The sequence below is a fragment of the Orbicella faveolata genome, unplaced genomic scaffold, assembly GCF_042242905.1.
Source record: "Orbicella faveolata isolate gen_17 unplaced genomic scaffold, um_ofav_v1 contig_12, whole genome shotgun sequence".
Taxonomy (NCBI): Eukaryota; Metazoa; Cnidaria; class Anthozoa; order Scleractinia; family Merulinidae; genus Orbicella; species Orbicella faveolata.
The window spans coordinates 21,285,809-21,305,608 of NW_028301539.1; the positions used below are offsets into that span (position 1 = coordinate 21,285,809).

At 37.2% G+C, this 19,800-nt stretch overlaps 1 protein-coding gene across 2 annotated transcripts; it reads right to left on the bottom strand.

Moving 5' to 3' along the window:
* Nucleotides 1-875: 875 nt before the first annotated feature.
* Nucleotides 876-13,520, bottom strand: LOC110062878 (uncharacterized). 2 transcript variants are annotated; one of them, XM_020769826.2, is made up of 4 exons: nucleotides 12,987-13,520; nucleotides 6,385-6,678; nucleotides 5,481-5,804; nucleotides 876-3,258 (listed from the first exon to the last, which is right to left on the bottom strand). In XM_020769826.2, the coding sequence occupies exons 1-4, from the start codon at nucleotides 13,051-13,053 to the stop codon at nucleotides 2,750-2,752; spliced, it is 1,194 nt and encodes a 397-aa protein (XP_020625485.2). In that variant the 5' UTR covers nucleotides 13,054-13,520; the 3' UTR covers nucleotides 876-2,749. The 2 variants fall into 2 exon arrangements, with proteins under 2 accessions (XP_020625485.2, XP_020625484.2); XM_020769825.2 differs by having other exon boundaries at nucleotides 5,418-5,804.
* Nucleotides 13,521-19,800: the final 6,280 nt, after the last annotated feature.

The following is a 19,800-nucleotide window of genomic DNA, read 5'->3' on the forward strand; positions in this document are numbered from 1 at the left end:
ATCTTCCAGCCCTCTTGGGACCAACTGATTGCATCATTTTATTGTTTTCATACCAATACACGTTTTCATGGTGTTCATATACAAATACTACAACTTCACTTCACAACTGTGATGCAATAAAAACTATTCGCGTCGGCTCTGTGTGGTTAGTTACGAAAGCTGGCTTTCTGCTCGCCATTGTAAATGTTCATACAGATCTCCACTGCAAAACAAAATTAATTTTTCGACAACTGTTGCCCCTGTCAATGGTTTTTTTTGTTTGTTTTTTTGGAAAAATGTAAGATCAATTACTGAACTTTAATGTAATTTTTCCTTTTCTTCCTGTTTTGTTTTGTTTTGTTTGACAAAACCGGTCTCAAGGAAGTACGCATTAAGCTTAGCCTTAGGCAGTTAGATTTGAGAGATCTTTCCAGAACTTTGAAGTTACAAAGTCGATTGAGTTCACCCCAGCCTACTCACGGGAACGTAGATATGGAAACACACAAGCACTGTGGGGTCTGTTCAGTTAGTGGGGACATTCTCGGGTCCCAAGAAAAAAATTCCCCTTAAATCGGCCTTTTACGACTTCTTAACCATGTAACCATATAACCATTTAACTGGAGTTACAACGTCGATTGAACTGTTGTGTGTTATGGTTGTTGCTTTTCGAAAAGCACTGTCGAATTTGTTCAACATGGACCAAAAATTGACTTAATTCGAAAATCGAGCCCCAAAAGCACCTCGATGGCGCTCGTGTGACGGTATTCGTCAATATCTCTAAAATATAAACCAGGTGGGAAATTCTCCAGTATTTTCCTTTGATGTAACAGTTGTTTTGATACAGGTCAGTTATAAGTTTATCCAGACTTAATTAGAAAGATTTAATCCAGACTCGATTAATAATGTAATTACATTTTATTTGCATAAAATATGTGTCAATAAAAAAATAAAAATATTTACATTTTTTGACTGTCAATACAGTGTTTACAGAAAGAAATCCAAGTTAAATCTATGCAAGAGTCAATCCAAGTTGCAGAAAGAGCATTTCAAGTAGCAAGACATTTTGTGTAATATCGGCGGATGGAGGCAACTTGAAAACGTGATATTCGCTTTTCCCGGCTGGTACATGCAGTGGACTCCCGCCCATGTGGACCTTGTGATTAAGAACCTGAAAGCTAAAGTTTTAGGATTTTAATTCTCATTTTGTAAGAACCTGTTGAGCCTGCCGTTTGGAACAGGTCCTTGCTTAGAATCGTATTTGGAAAACATGTGGCAGTGTATTGAGCACAAAAAGATTAGAAATATATCTTGGTGTGTGTATTTCCTTGGAATGTAGTCTTACTTTTTGTACTTAATTATACAATTTAAACGTGCAGTAAGCATCTCACCTTTCCACTTAAAAATAGGAGCTTATTTAAAGACCTAATTAGTCTAAATTCTGAATAGACTTTGCAAACATAAGAACTTTTCTTAACGTAACCTAAAAAGATCCTAGATTCTTATCTGTATTACTATCCGTTTCCATCCTCGCTACCAGACAGGTTCAATCCACGTGAATAGAAAGGGAAAATTTGTCGATTTGCTCATTACCATTTTTTTTCTTCCTGACGTCATACGTACCACTCGACGCATTTAAAGGTGTTTCATGCTTCTTAGAAATGAGCACCTCAACTTTACGATACCAAAGACCTGCTTATAAGTCCATAGAAAAGACAAGCTGACCCTCCAAAGTCACTTTTTCTTGTAAGCGAGTGACCCTCCACCCAGGGTCATCCTAGCCCCCGAGTCAAGCTTGTGATTTGTCGTAGAAATAGCTCCTTACTCTTTATAAAGAATTGTATTAAAAGTTCCCTGGCGCGAGCTGACTTTGTATGGGCAACGATTCTTTGACCAGGGACAAGTTTTCTGCTTATCAACAGGTCCACATGCATAGCTTTGATGAACAGATGACTACAACAATACACGGCTTTGACTAACTATACTGAAATCCGTACCCATCCATCTTGGCATTTTTTTTTTCAGGCTTATCAAACTTTTGAATCTTTTTTTAACATGCACATTATCACTTACAGACTCTTAAATTGCGTTACCGACATCTGACTTTTGGTTCCTTTTTTAAGAAAATATTTTCATGGGCCCTTCCGAGTTTGTTGAGACATAAGGGTAATGTAAGGGGTAAAAAAAATTGTTTGGTTCAGGCCTTCCTGATAACAAAGGGAGTAAGCTAGTTAACAACATATAGTTATAATTTTAAAATTAAAACCAGTTTCTTTAAGGAACAATACCAAATTTTGTATATCAAAATAAGTTATGTCATAATAAGTCAAGATCAAGTTTTTCTTTGTCTGCTCCAGGCCTGCCTGAGAATATAGAACATAAACTTGTAAAATACATTTAAAATTAGAAAAAGTTAGTTTATGCTTTTTGCTAAAAAATAGCAAATCGTAGAAGTGATTAATAAATTTCCAGAAAGAGAAGATTTGCTCAAATGCAGCTACAAGGTAACAAATCCCTTGAAGTAAAAACAGAAGAAAATCACCTACACAAAACTGAGATGGTCATTTTCTAAATGGCAATTAGAATAAGGGTGCTTGGGAGATTTTCCAGTGTTTCTCTGCTTATTTCTCGTGCCACGCTGTTTTTTCCAGTTATTCGTAGATTGCAGTTTTAGGTTACCTCACGGAGAAGCTAAATCATCAATTTTCTGTCCTCAATAAAAAAAACCGACGAAGTATTGTTGTAGACTAAAACTGTACTGGGTTTAAAATTCTCAAATAACACCTAGTGGAGAGGAAGGACGTAGCAACGAACCATGCTGACACGAACATTGTTTCATTCCAACTGAGTCATGCTTACTGTCTCTACTTTCACTCGCCTCCGTGGATATCACTGACGGACTGTCGCAAATGGAAAATTGCTTTCTAATCGATATCTGATCGTCACTTCCAATGTTTTGACTATTATAAAACCGGACAATTTCCGACAGATATCCAAGGTCCTCGCTGCCTGCTCGATCAACGTCATTGTGGTCTATAATAATGATATCTCCCGGATTAACGTTGATTTCTTTTGTTTCGTCGTCGCTGCCCTGTAATTCTATCGTAACACTTTTAATTTTGTTTCCTTCGTCTTCCTCGTCTCTCTTTCTGTTCTTCATGGAGAATTTCTTCTTCTTTCGCTGTTTCTTGAAAAGACGAATGGCTAACAAGAACAATAGCAAGAAAACAGTGGCACCAGCTACCCCTGAGAGGAACACGACGAGAGTGTGACGTGGGTTCTCTGCAAACAATATGTATGAAATGTGTATAAAATTTGCATACATATATGTATTTTTTAATACCAAAATATGGGGTCAGGTAGCAGTTCTCGTAAGGTCTCACATGAATGGCTTAATACCCTTTGAGAGAACAATTAAAACAAACAACAGAAACAATGCACTTAGCCCTAAAACAGTAACAGCTGCTACACTATGTTGACAATGAAAATTACAAGCTTACGAGAGCTGCTAGTCTTATGCAATATGCTGAGTATTTCAAATTTGTCACGTCAGCTTTAGGCCTCCTAAAATGTCTTTGTTGCACCGAAATAGATAATTTAGAGTCTGGATTTTTTTCTTTTCGAAAAGTGGCGGCTAATGAAAATATTCAAAACATTGTACGGTATAAAAATTCACAATGATGACTACATAATAGTCCATACCACGGTCAATTTTTTCTCATTTACTCTATAACAAATCTAAACGGATAAGCGAGGCAGTTTCACTCGGAAAGAAACTACAAAATTGCCTGAAATTGCCTCACATTCACGTTAGACTATATCACGATTGAAATAAACAAAAAAAAACCAAACAAACCGTGAAAAAGGTATTTGCGATACTCATTTAGCACATTCATTTCAATTTTGTCTCAGTATCTGATAATTTAAGGTTAAAGTCAGTTTCCCCGGAGTTGTGGTAAGTTAACTTTGATATATATTTTTCACGACTCCTTTTCAATTTTCTTAAACATAACCTTGATCAAGCACTATTCATCAGTGTGTGTTTAATTGTAAGGTACAGAAAAATAATACAGGTAAACAAATATTAATAACAAGCTCAGTCATAAGAAACCTTTAGGAAAAAAGCCTTCCTCCGTTGTTATGAAAAATTAAGGAAAGTTTAAGGAAAAATGTTCTTGCGACACATTTTATGGCTTTGATTAAGTTTTGCTGGTCTATTAATTATTTCATGATTTTTCTCCCTAATGGTTTCTTTACAATTAAAGGGAATAATTGTTTTACCTTAGACGCAGAATGTGGCACAGTAGAGAACCAGGACCAGGTATAGGAATATTACATTATATTCTAATCAAATCTCAGTTCATTTTTTAAAAGATTAGTTTCAGTCGTTTTTAACAGGACTGTAAGCTGGTAACAGTGTTATGTCAGACTTTTACTGGCAACGACTATTTTAAAAATACCCCTAGAAATGTTTGTTTTACAACGGACAACAAATTGGGTTATGATATATTTCATTTTCTTTTTAGAAGGACTTCAATCACTGGTCGCTTGAAATTGAATAGGAACAATTTCAATTTATTTATTTTTTTGTATTTAGTTTTAATCTCGAATTTAATATTACTTTTAGAATTTTATGATGAATTTTACTTCAAAAACAAGAATGTTAACGTGTTACCGACACAAAATACACACGTTATCAACTGATATCTCTACAGTGCCACCCTGGCACTGACGTCACAGTCACATGCACTTCATGCATTGATAATCCCTATAAGGAAGCAAGACACAAATGAGGAACGTTAAGCTTTGGAATAGGATGCCCTGTTTCTATTTAAAAGGGACCCGGATATTGAATGTTTTACCACTATGTATTGGTTGTCTAGCTTCCACTGCTGTCCAGAACTGCATTCTGCAAACGACATGTTCTTCACCGACGAAGCTTATGTGACAAGATGATTTACGGCAGAAGGGTCCTCGACCGTAGATCACTTTACATTTACTGCAGCAATTTGGGTATAAGGGACAAGACAGGGCACAAAGTAAAGCCTTGGAATAGTATGTTGTTCAAGTTCAAATTAAGCTTCCCTATAAAATTGACGTAACTTTCAAGTATGCAACACCCGTACAATTTCAAACTAATTGCATTCCTAATCAAAACAAATTAGCCTTGCTTCCTCTTAGAACAGTATATTTTCGCCATGTTCGCCCAAATTTCCTTTTCCGTCACGATTGTTTAATGGTCCGGCACGATCTCCTCGCACTTTCTATGTAGAGGCCCTCTTCATCTTACACCAGAAACCACTAAGAAATGTTTTGAAACAAAGAACCGAGTTGTTTTATACTTCAACAAGATATCAGAAAACATTGAAACAAATATTTCATTACAACTGTCTTGACTCATGTGACTGCAACGTTAGCGCTCAGGTTCTTTAATTGCGTACCTTTGATTAACAGGTATGTGAAGTACAGAGATCTCAGCAGGGCTATAAAGGCCCACCCCTCACCTCGGCTCTCTGAGGCCTCCGACTCTGGCGCCTTTGGAGGTGATTGTTCCGTGGTCCCAGTAGACAGCCTTCCTCTCGAGCTGGAAGTGGTAGGCTTTATCGTAGTGAGGTATATTCTAGTTTTGTTTGATCCTATTGTCTCGTTGACAGTTTTTGTTGAGCTTTTTGAAGTTGGTGCTTGTGTTTCTGTTGTGGCGTTGGTACTCGCAGGGTGTGTTGTTTTCGGTGTTGGTGACTTCGGTGTCTCTGTATTTGTCCGATTACTATGGTGGTTTGATTCTGGCTGTTTTGACGTTGGCGTTGGGGTCCATGTATCGCCAGGAACTGTTAAACGGAGTCAGTTAAAAGTTATAGTGGTTTTCAGTTGTAATGAAATGAGTAATGGATTTACAATCAGTTTTACCGTTTCTGAACTTTGCAACGGAATGGTTTCAACGATGAGACACAAAACCAAAGCTAATCGAGCTTACTCAATTTTCGCACCAGTTTGATTGGTTGTTCTTCCTTTAATGCTTTGATTTCTATGATTGGTTGGATACAATGACCTTGTTTTTAGCGTCTCGACTCTGAAACTGCCCCACACTTACAAAGTTAGATGAGGATCAACTCTAGTTACAGTTATCTGTATGGTATATGTTAGAATTCTCTCAATGTACAAACATCCCAGAGTAAGAGCAAAGCGGAAGGAAATTAAGTGATAACCTTTTCCACTCGGCAAGTTGAGAAAATATAAGAAAGCTTACCTGAATATATTTCTAGTTTGCTGTTGTCACTGAGTATCCGAATGAACACTTTCAAATAAAGGATTGTTTGTTAACGGAGGTACGAGAGAAACCTGCCTCTTGACAAGAGAGCTTGGAAAATTAAAGAATTAAAAGAATAGAGGCAATAAATATGAACTTACTGCATCTGTAGATGACGTCCAGATATTTGAAAGTCCCAGGACAAGGATCTCCGAACATTGTGTGATCTGCTTTAACGGTACACTTGCGTTTGTTGCCACATCTCACAGTCATTTTGAGAAGTACATCAGGCGCTCGACAATTCATATCGGTGATGTTCTCATGTGGGCAGATGGAGCTTCCAGGCTCCAAGCGTCCATACTTGGCCCCAAGTATGCGGATTATGTAGTCGCCTTCACAACGCAAGCGTAACCTCTGACCTTGACACACGTATTTTGACTTCACTGCAAAGGTTCCTGGAATTGACAAAAAGTCAGATGTTAGATTCCAAATGACTCACTTCACCTTTGATTATGGAAGTAGCGAAAAGAGATGATCGAAATCTTATTTCTCAGTACGTTTCCAAGAAGGCAGGTGGTGAGAATAAATACAATCGTCAGCCAGAGGATACCTTCCTATTGTAATAATACGTTTTCAAACGTTTTAAAGAAATACAGGGCAGACTGACAATTAGCAAAGAACATTGCTGGCTAACGAGAGTGAGTTATGTCTCCATTTGGATTTTATTACACCTAATCAGTTCCTAAGGCGTTACTGTTTTTACCTTAAACTGCAAGTTTTATTAATTTTCTAAAACTACCGACTCTATAAGCATAACAATGCAATGCGATTAGCACGGATTTAAAAACGATTGCCGATGTTAACAACTGTCGCTTAATGAACTTTTAGAGTTGTTACCTAGTTGTCAAATATGAATTGTTTACTGAACATCAATTACGTTTCTCTGTAACCAAAGCAGGGCTGATTGAAGAAATTATGGTCAGCCGATTCAGTAATATCCCCGGGATGCCGACACGTTTGTTATCCACGGCAAAGCAAGGTCCTTTTGTTTTACATATTCCTTTACACAAGCCTTTACTGCTAAGAGAGGCCGAGTTAAACAGTCAAGAGAAGCGAAGTTCAATTTGTAGAATATTTCAGTTATTTTCAAGAAAAATATTCGCGTAATTACCTTGAACTGTATTAAGTGAAACTGGCCATTATAAACCACTTAAATAACTGAGTAGCATTTGCCAGTAAATGTCGGCAGTTGTTAGAGATCGCAAGAAAACCATTTTCAATAAATAAGAATTTCCGCCATTGATTAGCAACAGTCATATTAAGGGCCCATTAACCGATTCATGCGCACGCTCGCGCGCGTTGCTAAGGAAGTGAAATTTCACTTTCGGTCATTTACGTCAGCCTGAGCGCGGAAAATAAAAACAACTCAAAAACTTGCAAATTCGCATGCATTTTAGATGTTTTTCTTTGTGGTTCGCAAAATGCAAAGTATAAAAAGTACAAGCAAAGACAAAATAAGAGAAAGACAGAAAAACAAGAGCGCTGGTAGTGTAAATTGCGCACGCACTGATAGGGTAACTTCCAATAGATATCGCGCGCACTTCCGGTTTCTTTAAATTCTAAAGGAAACTCGGTTTTTCATTAAATCCAGCCTTTTTCGACGAATTTCGATTAAAGCCAACGTTGGCAACATAGCTATGCATTCCTTTTTCGAAATCATGCCTTTTTCAGAAAATTACGAATTTTTCACTATCTCAAAATCTGACCTTTTAGAAATGGAACAAAATCGATGCATAGCGTAATGAGGATTTAAATCAAAATATTAAATCAATGAAAAAAATCCCGAGAAAGTAATTTGCCTGGGAGCCTTTGCATTTTTTATGTATTAGTCACATGACCATGGGCGTGGCCTGATGACGTCATCACTAGTGTTACTGATCATGAAAAAGTTGAAACACATGAAATAACTCTGAATTAACTAAAAATGATGAGGTTATATGAGACTAAATTTTCCTTAGCAACGGCTCGAAAAGATCGGCTAATGGGCCCTTAAGAGCTTTACAATTAGTGAGTATAGTACTACAGTGAAGCTAAGCAAAATATGATTCTGGAATGCCAAAAAAATAGCTTGGGGTTTCAAGAAAAAATATCTCTTTCAAACTGCTGCAACAAAGATTGTGCACCCCGTTTTGATTTACGTTCCTTGATAAAGCCATATAATAATAAACATGAACTTTACATGCTCTTGATAAGCAAATAATGATGCAAATTTAATTTGCACTTCCTTGAGAAAAAGTTGTTATTTTGTTCAAGGTTGTGCATCTGCAAAGCGTTAGTTTGGCTTTCTCTTTTCTTAGACGTTTACCCCGCATATATATATATATATATATATATATATATATATATATATATATATACTATCACTAATGAAGACAAACTGCACAATTTAGTTGCACACCTATATTTCGACTGCCTACAACAGTAGGCAGTCGAAATATAGGTGTGCAACTAAATTGTGCAGTTTGTCTTCATTTGTGATAGTATATATGAGTTCATGAAGATCGTTTATGTGTGGCTGGTGTTTGTGAAGATTTATATATATATATATATTAAGCCTCCGACAAATTAGCAACAAATGAATGTAAGCAAATGTCCCTACAGCCTATCGTAGCTCTGAACTGACCAATTTATTCCCAACATGTGTTCTTTCCAACCTTTAAATATCTGTTCTTAAGTATCGCATATAGATGACCACTTTGATCTCTTGCGCACCCCACTTTTTGTGCGTTTTAGGAAATTCTCGTCTTGTTCTTAAAATATATCTGCATCCTGTATGTTACGAGCTTTTGAGTTCTCTTATAGCTCTCATAACTTATCCTTTGATCTCTCCTATTTCGGTACAGACAAAATAACCTAAACAATTAATTATGGTAAGTTATTTGCTGAAACCTAAATCGACTATCTGTTTCCTGAGATCGTGGCTCCCTCACCTACAATGAGGGCCAAAGGTTATCAAACACACGATTTGGGCACCTTTCAAAACCGACGCTAATCTCTTGTCATGAGTAATTGCAAAATAAAGACAACGCCAACAATGCTGTCTTGCACGTTGCGTCGGCTGCTTCCTTTGATAACGTCTTTGCAAGAAAAAATATACCTAGAGAATTTTAAGGTTCTTTAAACCCGACCACAACCATATAGGGATAAGCCCAAAACTTTTAATATAACTAAACTTTAGCTGAATGCAAACACCTATCTTTAGCTCCTTTAGTAAGGCTGCGCTTACCGGCATTTGGAAGTAATCCAGAACGATGTAAATCCGTAAAAATGTTATCTATTCTTGAAGGTGCACTGAACAGTATAAGAAGATTGATTTCAAACCCGTCGACCATTAGGATGACAGAAAATGGTCAAATATTCAAATCACTTCCCCAAAGTATCACGAGAAATTTAGCACGATTCCTTTTTTAGCAAATCCTGATCTTGTCGCTAGCGTAATTCCACACTTCCTCCGGCATAAGATTATGCAATGTTGCAACACATACTAAAGACTTAAAACGCAAAAATGAGTAAAATGTTTGCCCAAGCTGCAATGTCTAGAACGATCCCCTGCTCGAAAACGTATCTCAATCACTCTTGGCCTGCCAGCAACGGTCGGCACTTTGAAATTTTGAGGTTACACTCCAGCTCTCGTGGTCTATTCTCTACTGTAGTTTACTATCTTTATATTTTGCACAGACAAATTGATTTTAACTACTTGTCGAAAGCTAAATCAACTATATGTTTCCTGACATCGCCGTTTCCTTGGCAAGAATAATAAAGACCAAAGGTTATCAACAGTACAACAGGGCTCGTTTTCAAGTCGTTGACGCTAATTAATTGTAAACGGAAAAAGAGACAAATTGTAAAAGAAATTGTTTGGTTCCCACGTTTGATGTTATAGACACAGACATCGACGTTGACATAGTAGCTCATAGTCGAAGACGAATGCTTCCGTTGATTACCTCTGAAAGAGCAATTGTATCTCAAGAAAGAGGCAGGTTTTCGCTCTCTACTTGTCCAGAAACAGAGCCACGGAGGTAAAGGCTTCCATATCAAAGCAAAAAAACAAACAAACAAACAAACAGGCAAAAATGTCTGAGACAACCGACAGTGGACGCTTTGCGAGAGCTTCACTTCAGAAAGCTTTGAAACGTAATTTGGAAAACTTCAATTCAATGGAACTCGATAGAAATGAGCTCAAAAGTGTCCAAGGACTACAGATTGACCTTATACACCGCGAGGAAAGTAAAGGTGTAAACGTTGCTGAATCGTCTAAATAATCGCGCTGCATTTAACAAGATTCAATTGAAAGCAATTCAAAAACTGTCGGTAAAGTGGGCGAATATCACTCGTTCGATCGCTTAAGTGATGGAAATTAAATTAACGTTAACTGAACAGAGATATGATAGGCACGAAAAGTTCAGAAAATCCCAGACTCAGTCATAAGTGTGAAGTACGGTAATCATAAAAGCTACTTCTGAATCTTTTGTTGCTGTATGAAGACAGAGTCCACTATATAAATGATTTTGTTTTATTCTCGTCACTTGTTTGCTTGATGATGTATCAAGATTCTAAAGCAAAAAAAAAAAATCGTCCATCCGTTGTAAGAATTTTGAAAACTAAATAGATAACTCAACCTTTGGGAACTACATTACACAACAGAACAAAGTCACATAATTTAATGTGATCCAAGAATGCGCTCAAAGTTTGGTCTTAAAAACAGCGGTTCTGGATTTCGTGATAAACAAAGTATACATAAGCTTATTTGTTTGGGTTCTTTTCTTAATTCCTCTGCAACTATGATTTGTACTTCAAGGAAGTTTAAAATCAGTCATTGTAGTTTGGTTTCTTCAGCAGCTTACTCGTAGGAGGTTTATTTGAACTATATACGTGGAGTGATCCAATAGTGGGCGTTTATCACTGAATTCCTAACACACTGGCAGCTAGGGGGTAAAATTTTAGAACTTCCTGTTATTTTCTATTTATTCGTTTAATTTCTAAGACTTCTTTTCATTGTACAGGGGCAACAACTATCTGCTCTCCCTCAAAAAACATTTCAAAATACTTGAGCGAGCACTCGACAATTTTGCCACCTAGTTGAGACGAGAAACTATGTCCCGACCTAGAGCAATATATTTACCTAAAGTAAATACACTTTGTGTAAGTTTTGACATTTGAGGCGCGAAGCATGTACTAAACTCAACCAGAAACATCAGCTTGTTTACGTTAACCGCCTCAAAAGCGTTGGTAGATTTGCATATGAATCGAGTATATTTCTACAGGTACTATTTTAATTACTCTTTGTCTTTCGATGAACGAATTTCCCGCGAAGCTGTCTTTCAGGATCAAAAGCGAATTATTCTTCATTGAAAGGGTAATTATTTTAAGACGAAAGATTATTTGTAGATGGAACAAAGAATTTTAATTACCAAAGCGAAGTCTGAGAGTATTCACAATACAGTACCCCACGAATGTACTGTCTCCAGTCAATATTCTCTACAAGGTATCGCGCTAGGTCAATTCCCAAAACCGATCTTCGCCAGAGACAAAGCTGCCACTGTATAGCAAAAGAAATGATATCACACCTGGATTTTTAAAAGATTTCGGTATTGGTTATGCAAAAGCTTTTAATCTTCCTTTAAAGAGAGTGGCTGTTGTGTGGCAATTACGAACTGATAATTGCCAAAGATCCGTCACAAAGAGATAAGAACACTCTCCGCCCTCTCTTGTTAAGAAATAAAACTTTTCAAGATTTATCAAAACTGCCGCTACAGCATTGGATAAAATACTTCAGGCATCCAACGGCGCAGTAAAATATTATTTTCCTTACGACCCACTGAAACTTGAACAAACACGATCCTTTATTTACAATACACTATTCTCAAGCTAAGTGACCCGGATTGTACAGGATTAAATTCTTCTGTTTAGAGAAGAGGCTCAAAGCCAAATATATATTGCAAGCACGTACATAATGTTACCAGAAATAAACTTAGAGAGATATAAATCAACTTTTTTTTCACTTGTGCGTTGAATATTGAAGACAACGCTCTAGTTGAATACAATAATTCTCCTGGTCCAAAGTTTAATTAAACGTGCTTTTCGTTCTGAGCCAGCTTTGAATTAACTAATACAAACTTAATCAAGTCAGCCCTTCAGGGATCCTTTCAAGTACACAGCACCTTGTGCAAATCGCTTTGCGGAAATACCCTCAAACGGGTTTTCCTATCGACCGGTTTCCTTATTGAACGCAGTCGAATAAATATTTAATCACATTCTGTAAAGGATAATAAATAAATATGCCCGCTTTATTTCATGTCTGTGACTGTCGAGTATATTCGGGAGCGAGGCTATCTTAGTACTAAAAATCCACATTATTCCAAAATTATTCTCAAGACCAAGATTATTAAAAACTTGCGCAATTATTCAAATTCAATTCAAATTTTCAATACTTTTTCGTACATGACATTAAAGTTAAATGATGGAAATGGACGCGTTCCTGTACAACATCTGGAAAAGATTCGTATCAAACAAGCGTTTTGCACAGAGTAAACAGAACCTCGTTGCTCTGACACGCGGAACAACCAGCTGCTGCTGTTTTTTCGATTTCGATTCGGAGATCGATAACGCAGTTAGTGTAGTCAGCATGCCACCCAAAGCACTCCGCCAAAACTACACCGGTGGCGCTAAAACTATTACCGAAGCAAACTCTCAACGTACTTACCCAAAATAAGAAAACATGATCCACACAAAAACAAAAGCAAAGCTTGTTGCAGTGGCCCCTTGCACATCGCGCCCTGGTCTGTTGTTTAGCACTGCGGCGTGATGTTGAAAGCTCTGATCGACCAAGGAAACAATATGGCGAGTTTTTGTTTTGACACGTGCGTTGCGACCACACTACTCGTATATTTTGGTGCCACTCTTCGAGACTTGGATCAGCAGTTGCGTAACAGTGAGTTGCAAACTATGGCCTGCTGCATTTCTCGTTGCGATTTGTCGACAGCACAAATTAATAGCAGCGTAATTGATGTCGGGACGCATGCGCGGCACCTGATTGTTGATTTGCCGTCAATCTTTGATAAATGGTGGAAATATGCTGTATGTGGCGTAATCTCGTGTTTGCTTTCGATAACATAGACTGGCCGTGTCTGGAATAGTTGTGTCTAGGAAACTAAGTATAAATGATTTGATTTAACAATTGATTGAAGCGGTATTGTCGGTTTTTAATCAAAGGTGGTTGGGTTTTTGTAAATAAAAAAAAAAATTCACTGAAGACACCTTGCCTTTCTTATGCCAGAGCAGATCGTTTTTTCTGGCTTCGATTCCAGCCGTGGAGCTCGGTGGGTCTGATATATTTCAGTGATACTACGAACCACTAACATGATACAAATAATTAAACAAAACAGATGCGGATGACTACAGTGTGATAACGCAAACTCGAATGTTTAGAACCTCTGCGCTATATTGCTCTTCAGATACGGCATGCTCTCTTGAGCGTTCGTTTAACATCTTTCATTTAATCTTCTCGTGAGAACAGTATTGCTAATTTCTAAGTTGTTTTGGGTTTCGCTTTAGACTTTAAAAGTGAATACCATAGACTTAACGTAAAGCCACTTGTTTATTGAAGGTATTCTTCAAACAAATTGCACATATCCATTTGTGTTTTTCGCTCGTGTGACTGTCTTACTCTATTGCCATACGATTAAAATACTAAGTAATCTACCATTCACTCTAAGTAAACGCGTGCGTGGCCTGTTGAAAATGTGCATATAACAAAACAGTTTAAAAAACTGATCCTGTTTGAGTGCACCTTGGCTTAAAGTTATCATCTTATTAATCTAAAGTGACAAGGATGTTTTTCGCCTTCTCAGGATTAATGATCAAAAATCTGGTTCTCATTTATTTACATTTATTTACTTGTGGCACTGATGTATTAGCTAAAGGTTTTTTTTTTTTTTTTTAAAAATAAGATTCTTTGAAAGCGAGTGGGTTTAAAATTCCAAATCAATCTTCTTAGGATGTGATCTGACCTTGATGTCTATTCAAATCATGATCAGAATTACGAAATGCTCCGCGTGCTTGTGGGCGTAGTTAAAACGCGATTGACACGCCGTATCCGCTTTGAAAGGTAATCGCAGTCGGAAACAGCTGTATCGGCAAATAAGCTCTCCTGGTTTGTTGAAAAAGAGTATTGTTTTTTAGCACCTTCACAGAGCAAACGGAAAACACGTTTCAGCGCCTGAGTATTCTCGACGGGTATAAAGACAGTCCGGCTTTTATTCTATTTGATGACAATGTCTAAGTCTGTATCATAAAAAACCCACACAAACCTGTCTATCAGACGATAACAAAAAAAAAACACATCCTTAAAAAAACCTCAGTATAGAAATCACATGGCAACCTTTTTACAGCTTATGATGGATACACGTAAGTTATTTATAACAGCGTTTCATTATAAGAGGTGTAGATTGATAAATATCAAAAGTAGGGCTGCTTGTGGGGTTTTCTTAGACTGAAAAAGTACTCATAGGAAGAATGATTTAAAGCCAACGTCCTATGGTGAATTTTGTTTTCTCTCGATAAAATCCGACAAGTAGTAACCTTTCTTTGAACACTCAAATGAATTTGTAGGTTTTTGTAATAGCAAGTTCGATATATCAATATTCTACACGGCTCAGAAGCTTTCAAGACAAACATCAATATTTCGTGGTGTTTCTTTGTATTCAAGTCTCTTTTGGGAACTGAGGGACAAAAAAACTTTGAGTTTGCAATTTTTCTTTGTACTCAAGTCTCTTTTGGGAACTGAGGGACAAAAAAACTTTGAGTTTGCAATTTTTCTCCCGAAAGCCTCGGAGTGATTGTGAATTGGACCCTTTTCAAGTTAAAACGTAGAGAATTGTGGGTCGACTGAATGTAAGTACTGCAATCAGAAACTGATTTACAAATCAAATCATTTCTGACTGCAAAGTTCAAGGCAACTTAACTCTTAGATTTTCAAACCTGAAAAAATAGAACCATTGGTTTCGTCAAGCTTAATACCAACTGTTATTTAGAGTGGAAATGCCAAGAAAGAGAAGGTATAAACATATTTTATAGATCTAATTCACATTGAGAATTTTTATCATTACACCACCTTCAAACAAGGCAGACGACAGTAAAACAAAATGTGCTTTGCATTACAAGAAAATATTTTAAATTCTTATAAGAGAAACTTTTCACCTACATTTACTAAACAGACAAACATGCTGGAGATACTCGACTGAGAACAATGCTCCAGTTGTTTCAAAACATTGTAAACTAAACTTTTAAACGGTTGACTTAAGCGTCCTAACATATCTACATCTACACTTGTTAAGATACAAACTCAACTTATGTAAACCGGAAGTGTTTCATGTAGACCGGAAGTAGTTGTAAGCTCAACACCAGGTTGAGGCTATGTATTGCACCGTATTGAGTTGTTACACGAGTCCATGTTGTGATGTAGAAGTTTTCGTCGTGTACGAATAAAACTTGAGTTCCAGTTGCTGTCTCTGATGTTTTAATCCACCGAAGAACATAGCCACGCTCGCAACAACACTTAGTTAAGTCGGTAAAAATTGTGACACACCAACTGTAAAAATCTGAATAAAAACAATACAATGGGATATTAAAAAATAAAAAATAAAAAAATCTAAATAAAAATAATACAATGGAATATTAATAACTATTAACTAACTTTGATTTAAAGCTATCTACGGACGTTGTATTCACAACATCCTCAGGAAGAGAGTTCCATTTATTGATTGCTCGTGGGAAGAAATATCTCTCTTCGCTCTAGGAACTACAAACCTAAATGCGTGGCTCCCACGAGTTCTTCTTTCATTATTTGGTTAATTTTAGGTGGGCTTCTACTGAAAAATCCGTCAGATTGTGGGAGAGTTTATACATAAAAGATAATCTGGCGGTTTTCCTTCTAGTGGTTAAGGTTTCCCAGTTAAGTTCCCGCAGCATTTCTGTCACCCTTGCGTAAGGATTGTAGTTGCCCGCGCAGAGTCGTGCTGCCTTTCTCTGAACTCTCTCCAGCTTCTGAATATCCTTCTCGTAATAGGGATCTCATGCGGCACTTCCATATTCTGGGGTTGCTCGAACTAAGGTCTTGTACGCCGTTTCTCTTACCGATCTGGGATAGTTATGTAAGTTCCGCCGCACAACGCCAAGTACTTTAGATGTTTTGCTTGAGACTGTCGATACGTGCTGATCCCATTTTGATTTACTTGTTAACCTGATTTACAGGTAGGTATTGTTCTCAACTTGCTCTTCTTATTTGAAATGTACAATACCTTGCATTTCGATAGACTGAATTATCACAAACGCATCGGACGGCATTAAGACCTTTAGAAAGGGAAGGGGAGGATGCTTATAACGATGGGGTCAGCCTATTTCAAATCTTAAATTCGGTACCGAGCATCCAAGGCTGGGCTGCTCACATCTCCACAGAAAAGGATCAATTAAAAAGAAGTACGGCGGAACAATCAATTCACTTCAAACAATTTGATACTTTTTTAGTAAATTGCCTTGGATTACCGTCGTTTACTAGAGAGGGTAGGGGCGGGGTTAACTTTGAAAAGAGCGCGTAAGGCACCCGTAGTAAGTTAGTTCAAGAGCACTCTTACTCAAGAGAGAAGTCAACTTTTTTTAGGCATAGTTTTTCTCTCAGACATTCATGTTGCTTTCGGCAGACACCCCTGACATTTCTAATTTCATTAGTATCGAGTTCCTTCATTCATCAAGTTAAAAATGATCACGACTCTCTCCTAAAAAACAAGGGTCCCAGGACCTCAAGACAGAAAAACAGTATTGCCTTAAGACTGCAAAGTAAGAGAATGAAAATTTTTTGCCTGCTCCAAAGGAAGAAGATCTTCGATCTTCAGGCTCTGAAAGAAACCCTTCCGGGCCCAAAGCAACCTTTTCAGTAGAGCCCAAAGTTCTACTTACGGATAATCTTTCTGTGTTCCTTTGTAGATTACGAGGATTTTATCCTGCAACTTTCCTTTCCTTTCCTTATTCTTGACACCACTATGCTTTTTTTGTATAGTGTAAGGGCAATTTTAGGGTTACTTAGACTATAGGCATAGAACATTAAAATAATCAAGCAAAGTTCGCCCTGTTTTCCAGAAACATATATTTAAAATGTTGATAATCAAAATGGGCGTTTGAGGTCACCATAGATATAACAGGGATCTCTATCCATTTTGTACCGTTTGCGCTGATTTTTCTTAGATTGCTTTTTTGAGGGCTCCGGAAAAACAAATGCAATATGTTGATATACAGCTATTTTAATTTCATCTATTTATGTCGATTTTCTTTTCCGTGAATTCCTTTAGCTCCGGAGTTTACTGACACACTTGACAGGCAACCTTCAACAGGCATAAGTTTGCTCTTTTATTGTAGTACTTCATTAAGAATATGTATGTGACAGGACAGTTGAATAGAACAACATATATGCTATATGTTTTTTTTTTTTTCCACTAAATCTACAAACAAGTGAGTAGAAATTAGAGCTAAAAAACCCCTAAGGGGGTCCTAATACAGCTGTCTGTAAGCAAATTATCTTATTTTATCCCAGTCCAAACTCAAATGCAATTCTTGATAAGATTGCGTTTATCTAATGTTTATTATGCAAACTCACCTCCGTACAGAAGAAGCAGTTGATTAGAATGCTTTCTGTACGTCAACAGCCCACAAACCAGAAATAAAAAACAAATCGACTTTCTTAAAGTATTGGTGTACTTTGCAACTGTAAATGGCATTCCTGTTCCAATTAGAATTTAAGAATGAACTTGGAAAGCAACGAAAATCAAGAATCCCGGCCAAAACTCGACTAGACTAAAACGAGAGCGCATGAACAAGCTCAATCCTTCCTTGTACGTGAGACCCGCGTGAGATACCTGCTGACCAACAAAGCCAACAAGCAAGCCACATAACATGTCTCCTATTAATAATTGCACAGGTATTCCGGTTACACGGTTTGTGTGTTAATATTGTGGCCTCTGAAGATTAAAAGACCGGACAAACTTTGATACCGCCAACTAAACGGTACAGAAAGAGTTATTGGCAGGACATCAAACCGCACCATGTTTTGCTCCGCTAAAAGAAAATAATGGTTTTCTGAAACGAAATCAAACGCTTAACTGTGGTCTCACGAAAGTGTAGTGTGTTTGGTTTTTCGTTTCATGGCGAATTATTTGTTCTTTTTCGGGCAAACTTTTAAACACGTTTTTCACTGGATGTACGTTCCTTTAGAAGAAATGGCATTTCTTTTATAATTTTAATTGCAGATAAAATTCAAAAGCTCTCATTCTACAGCGCATGGTAAAATTCGACAAGCGCGAAGGCTTTTTTGTTAGCCTTCATCACGTGCAATACGAACCTCTCGAAGCTACACGCGTAATTTCTTGCAAACAGAAAATATTGGAAAAGAAACACTCGCAAAATATTTCTTCCGCTCGCTTTTTATAATTTACTCGAGAGATTAATACAGCTGTTTACATCATAAAGTTTACAATTTTAGGCAATCAGAAATGCTAAGCTCTAGCAGCTACTTCTAGTCCTTCGAGAAACCGAAGGAAAACGCTTGTTCCTGATTCTGCTAAGACCTAAAATTTAGTTCGCGAGTGGAGTCAGGAATAAGATTGCTGTGGCTTGATTGGCAGTGTTTAATTTCGCTTTCTGTTTCGACTTTGTGGTAACCTGATTTTTTAACTATTAGAAAACCATGAGAGACTAGAAGGAAAGTTGTTCTGCACTTTGATGATACTGACTTTAATCACTCAACGGAGTTGGAAGCAATTATGGTTCGGTGGCAGTTTTCGTGCTTGTGCTTGTAGGAAGACCAAGATACGTGGGCAGTAATAACGAATAACAGTGTAAGAAACCTGCATTTTAAACACAACATGTACCTGTGAAAGAAATTTGGAATGGACTCAACGACGGTGGTTTCTTTGCGATTTTAACAAAACAAGCTATTGTTTCCAAAAATGCAAGGTGAAGCTTTTACCTTGTTCAGTAGCTATTTTAAGAATTGTCAGACATATCAGAATATTTTAGATGTTTGCACCTGCGCAACTTCCTTTTTGTGGTTGGTTGCTATTCAGTCAGTCGTTTTGAAATAATTATGATGACCAAAGAAAACCCACTTTGTTGTGAAGTAATTACTGTTGAATTAATTTGTAATCAGAGGGATTTTTCGCTTAATGAACTAATCAAAACTTTTTCTGTCCGTTTTTGTATTTAGATTTTGTATTTCACGCTGTTTCATCATGTTTATTCTACAATTATGGTGCTATTTTTATTCTGTGGGGTGCTCTAAGGTGCTTTGGAGATCTAATCAGCGCAAGACGAGAGAGAATTTCTTCTGCGTCAAAAGCAATAATGCAGTTCTAGTTAACGGAATAAAAGGTGAGACGATCTGTAATCTTTTGCATTCGTTAGCTTTAAATAACGAAAATAAGACAGTCAGGACGGGTAAGATTTTCTCTTTGACGGGATTTTTTTTATTC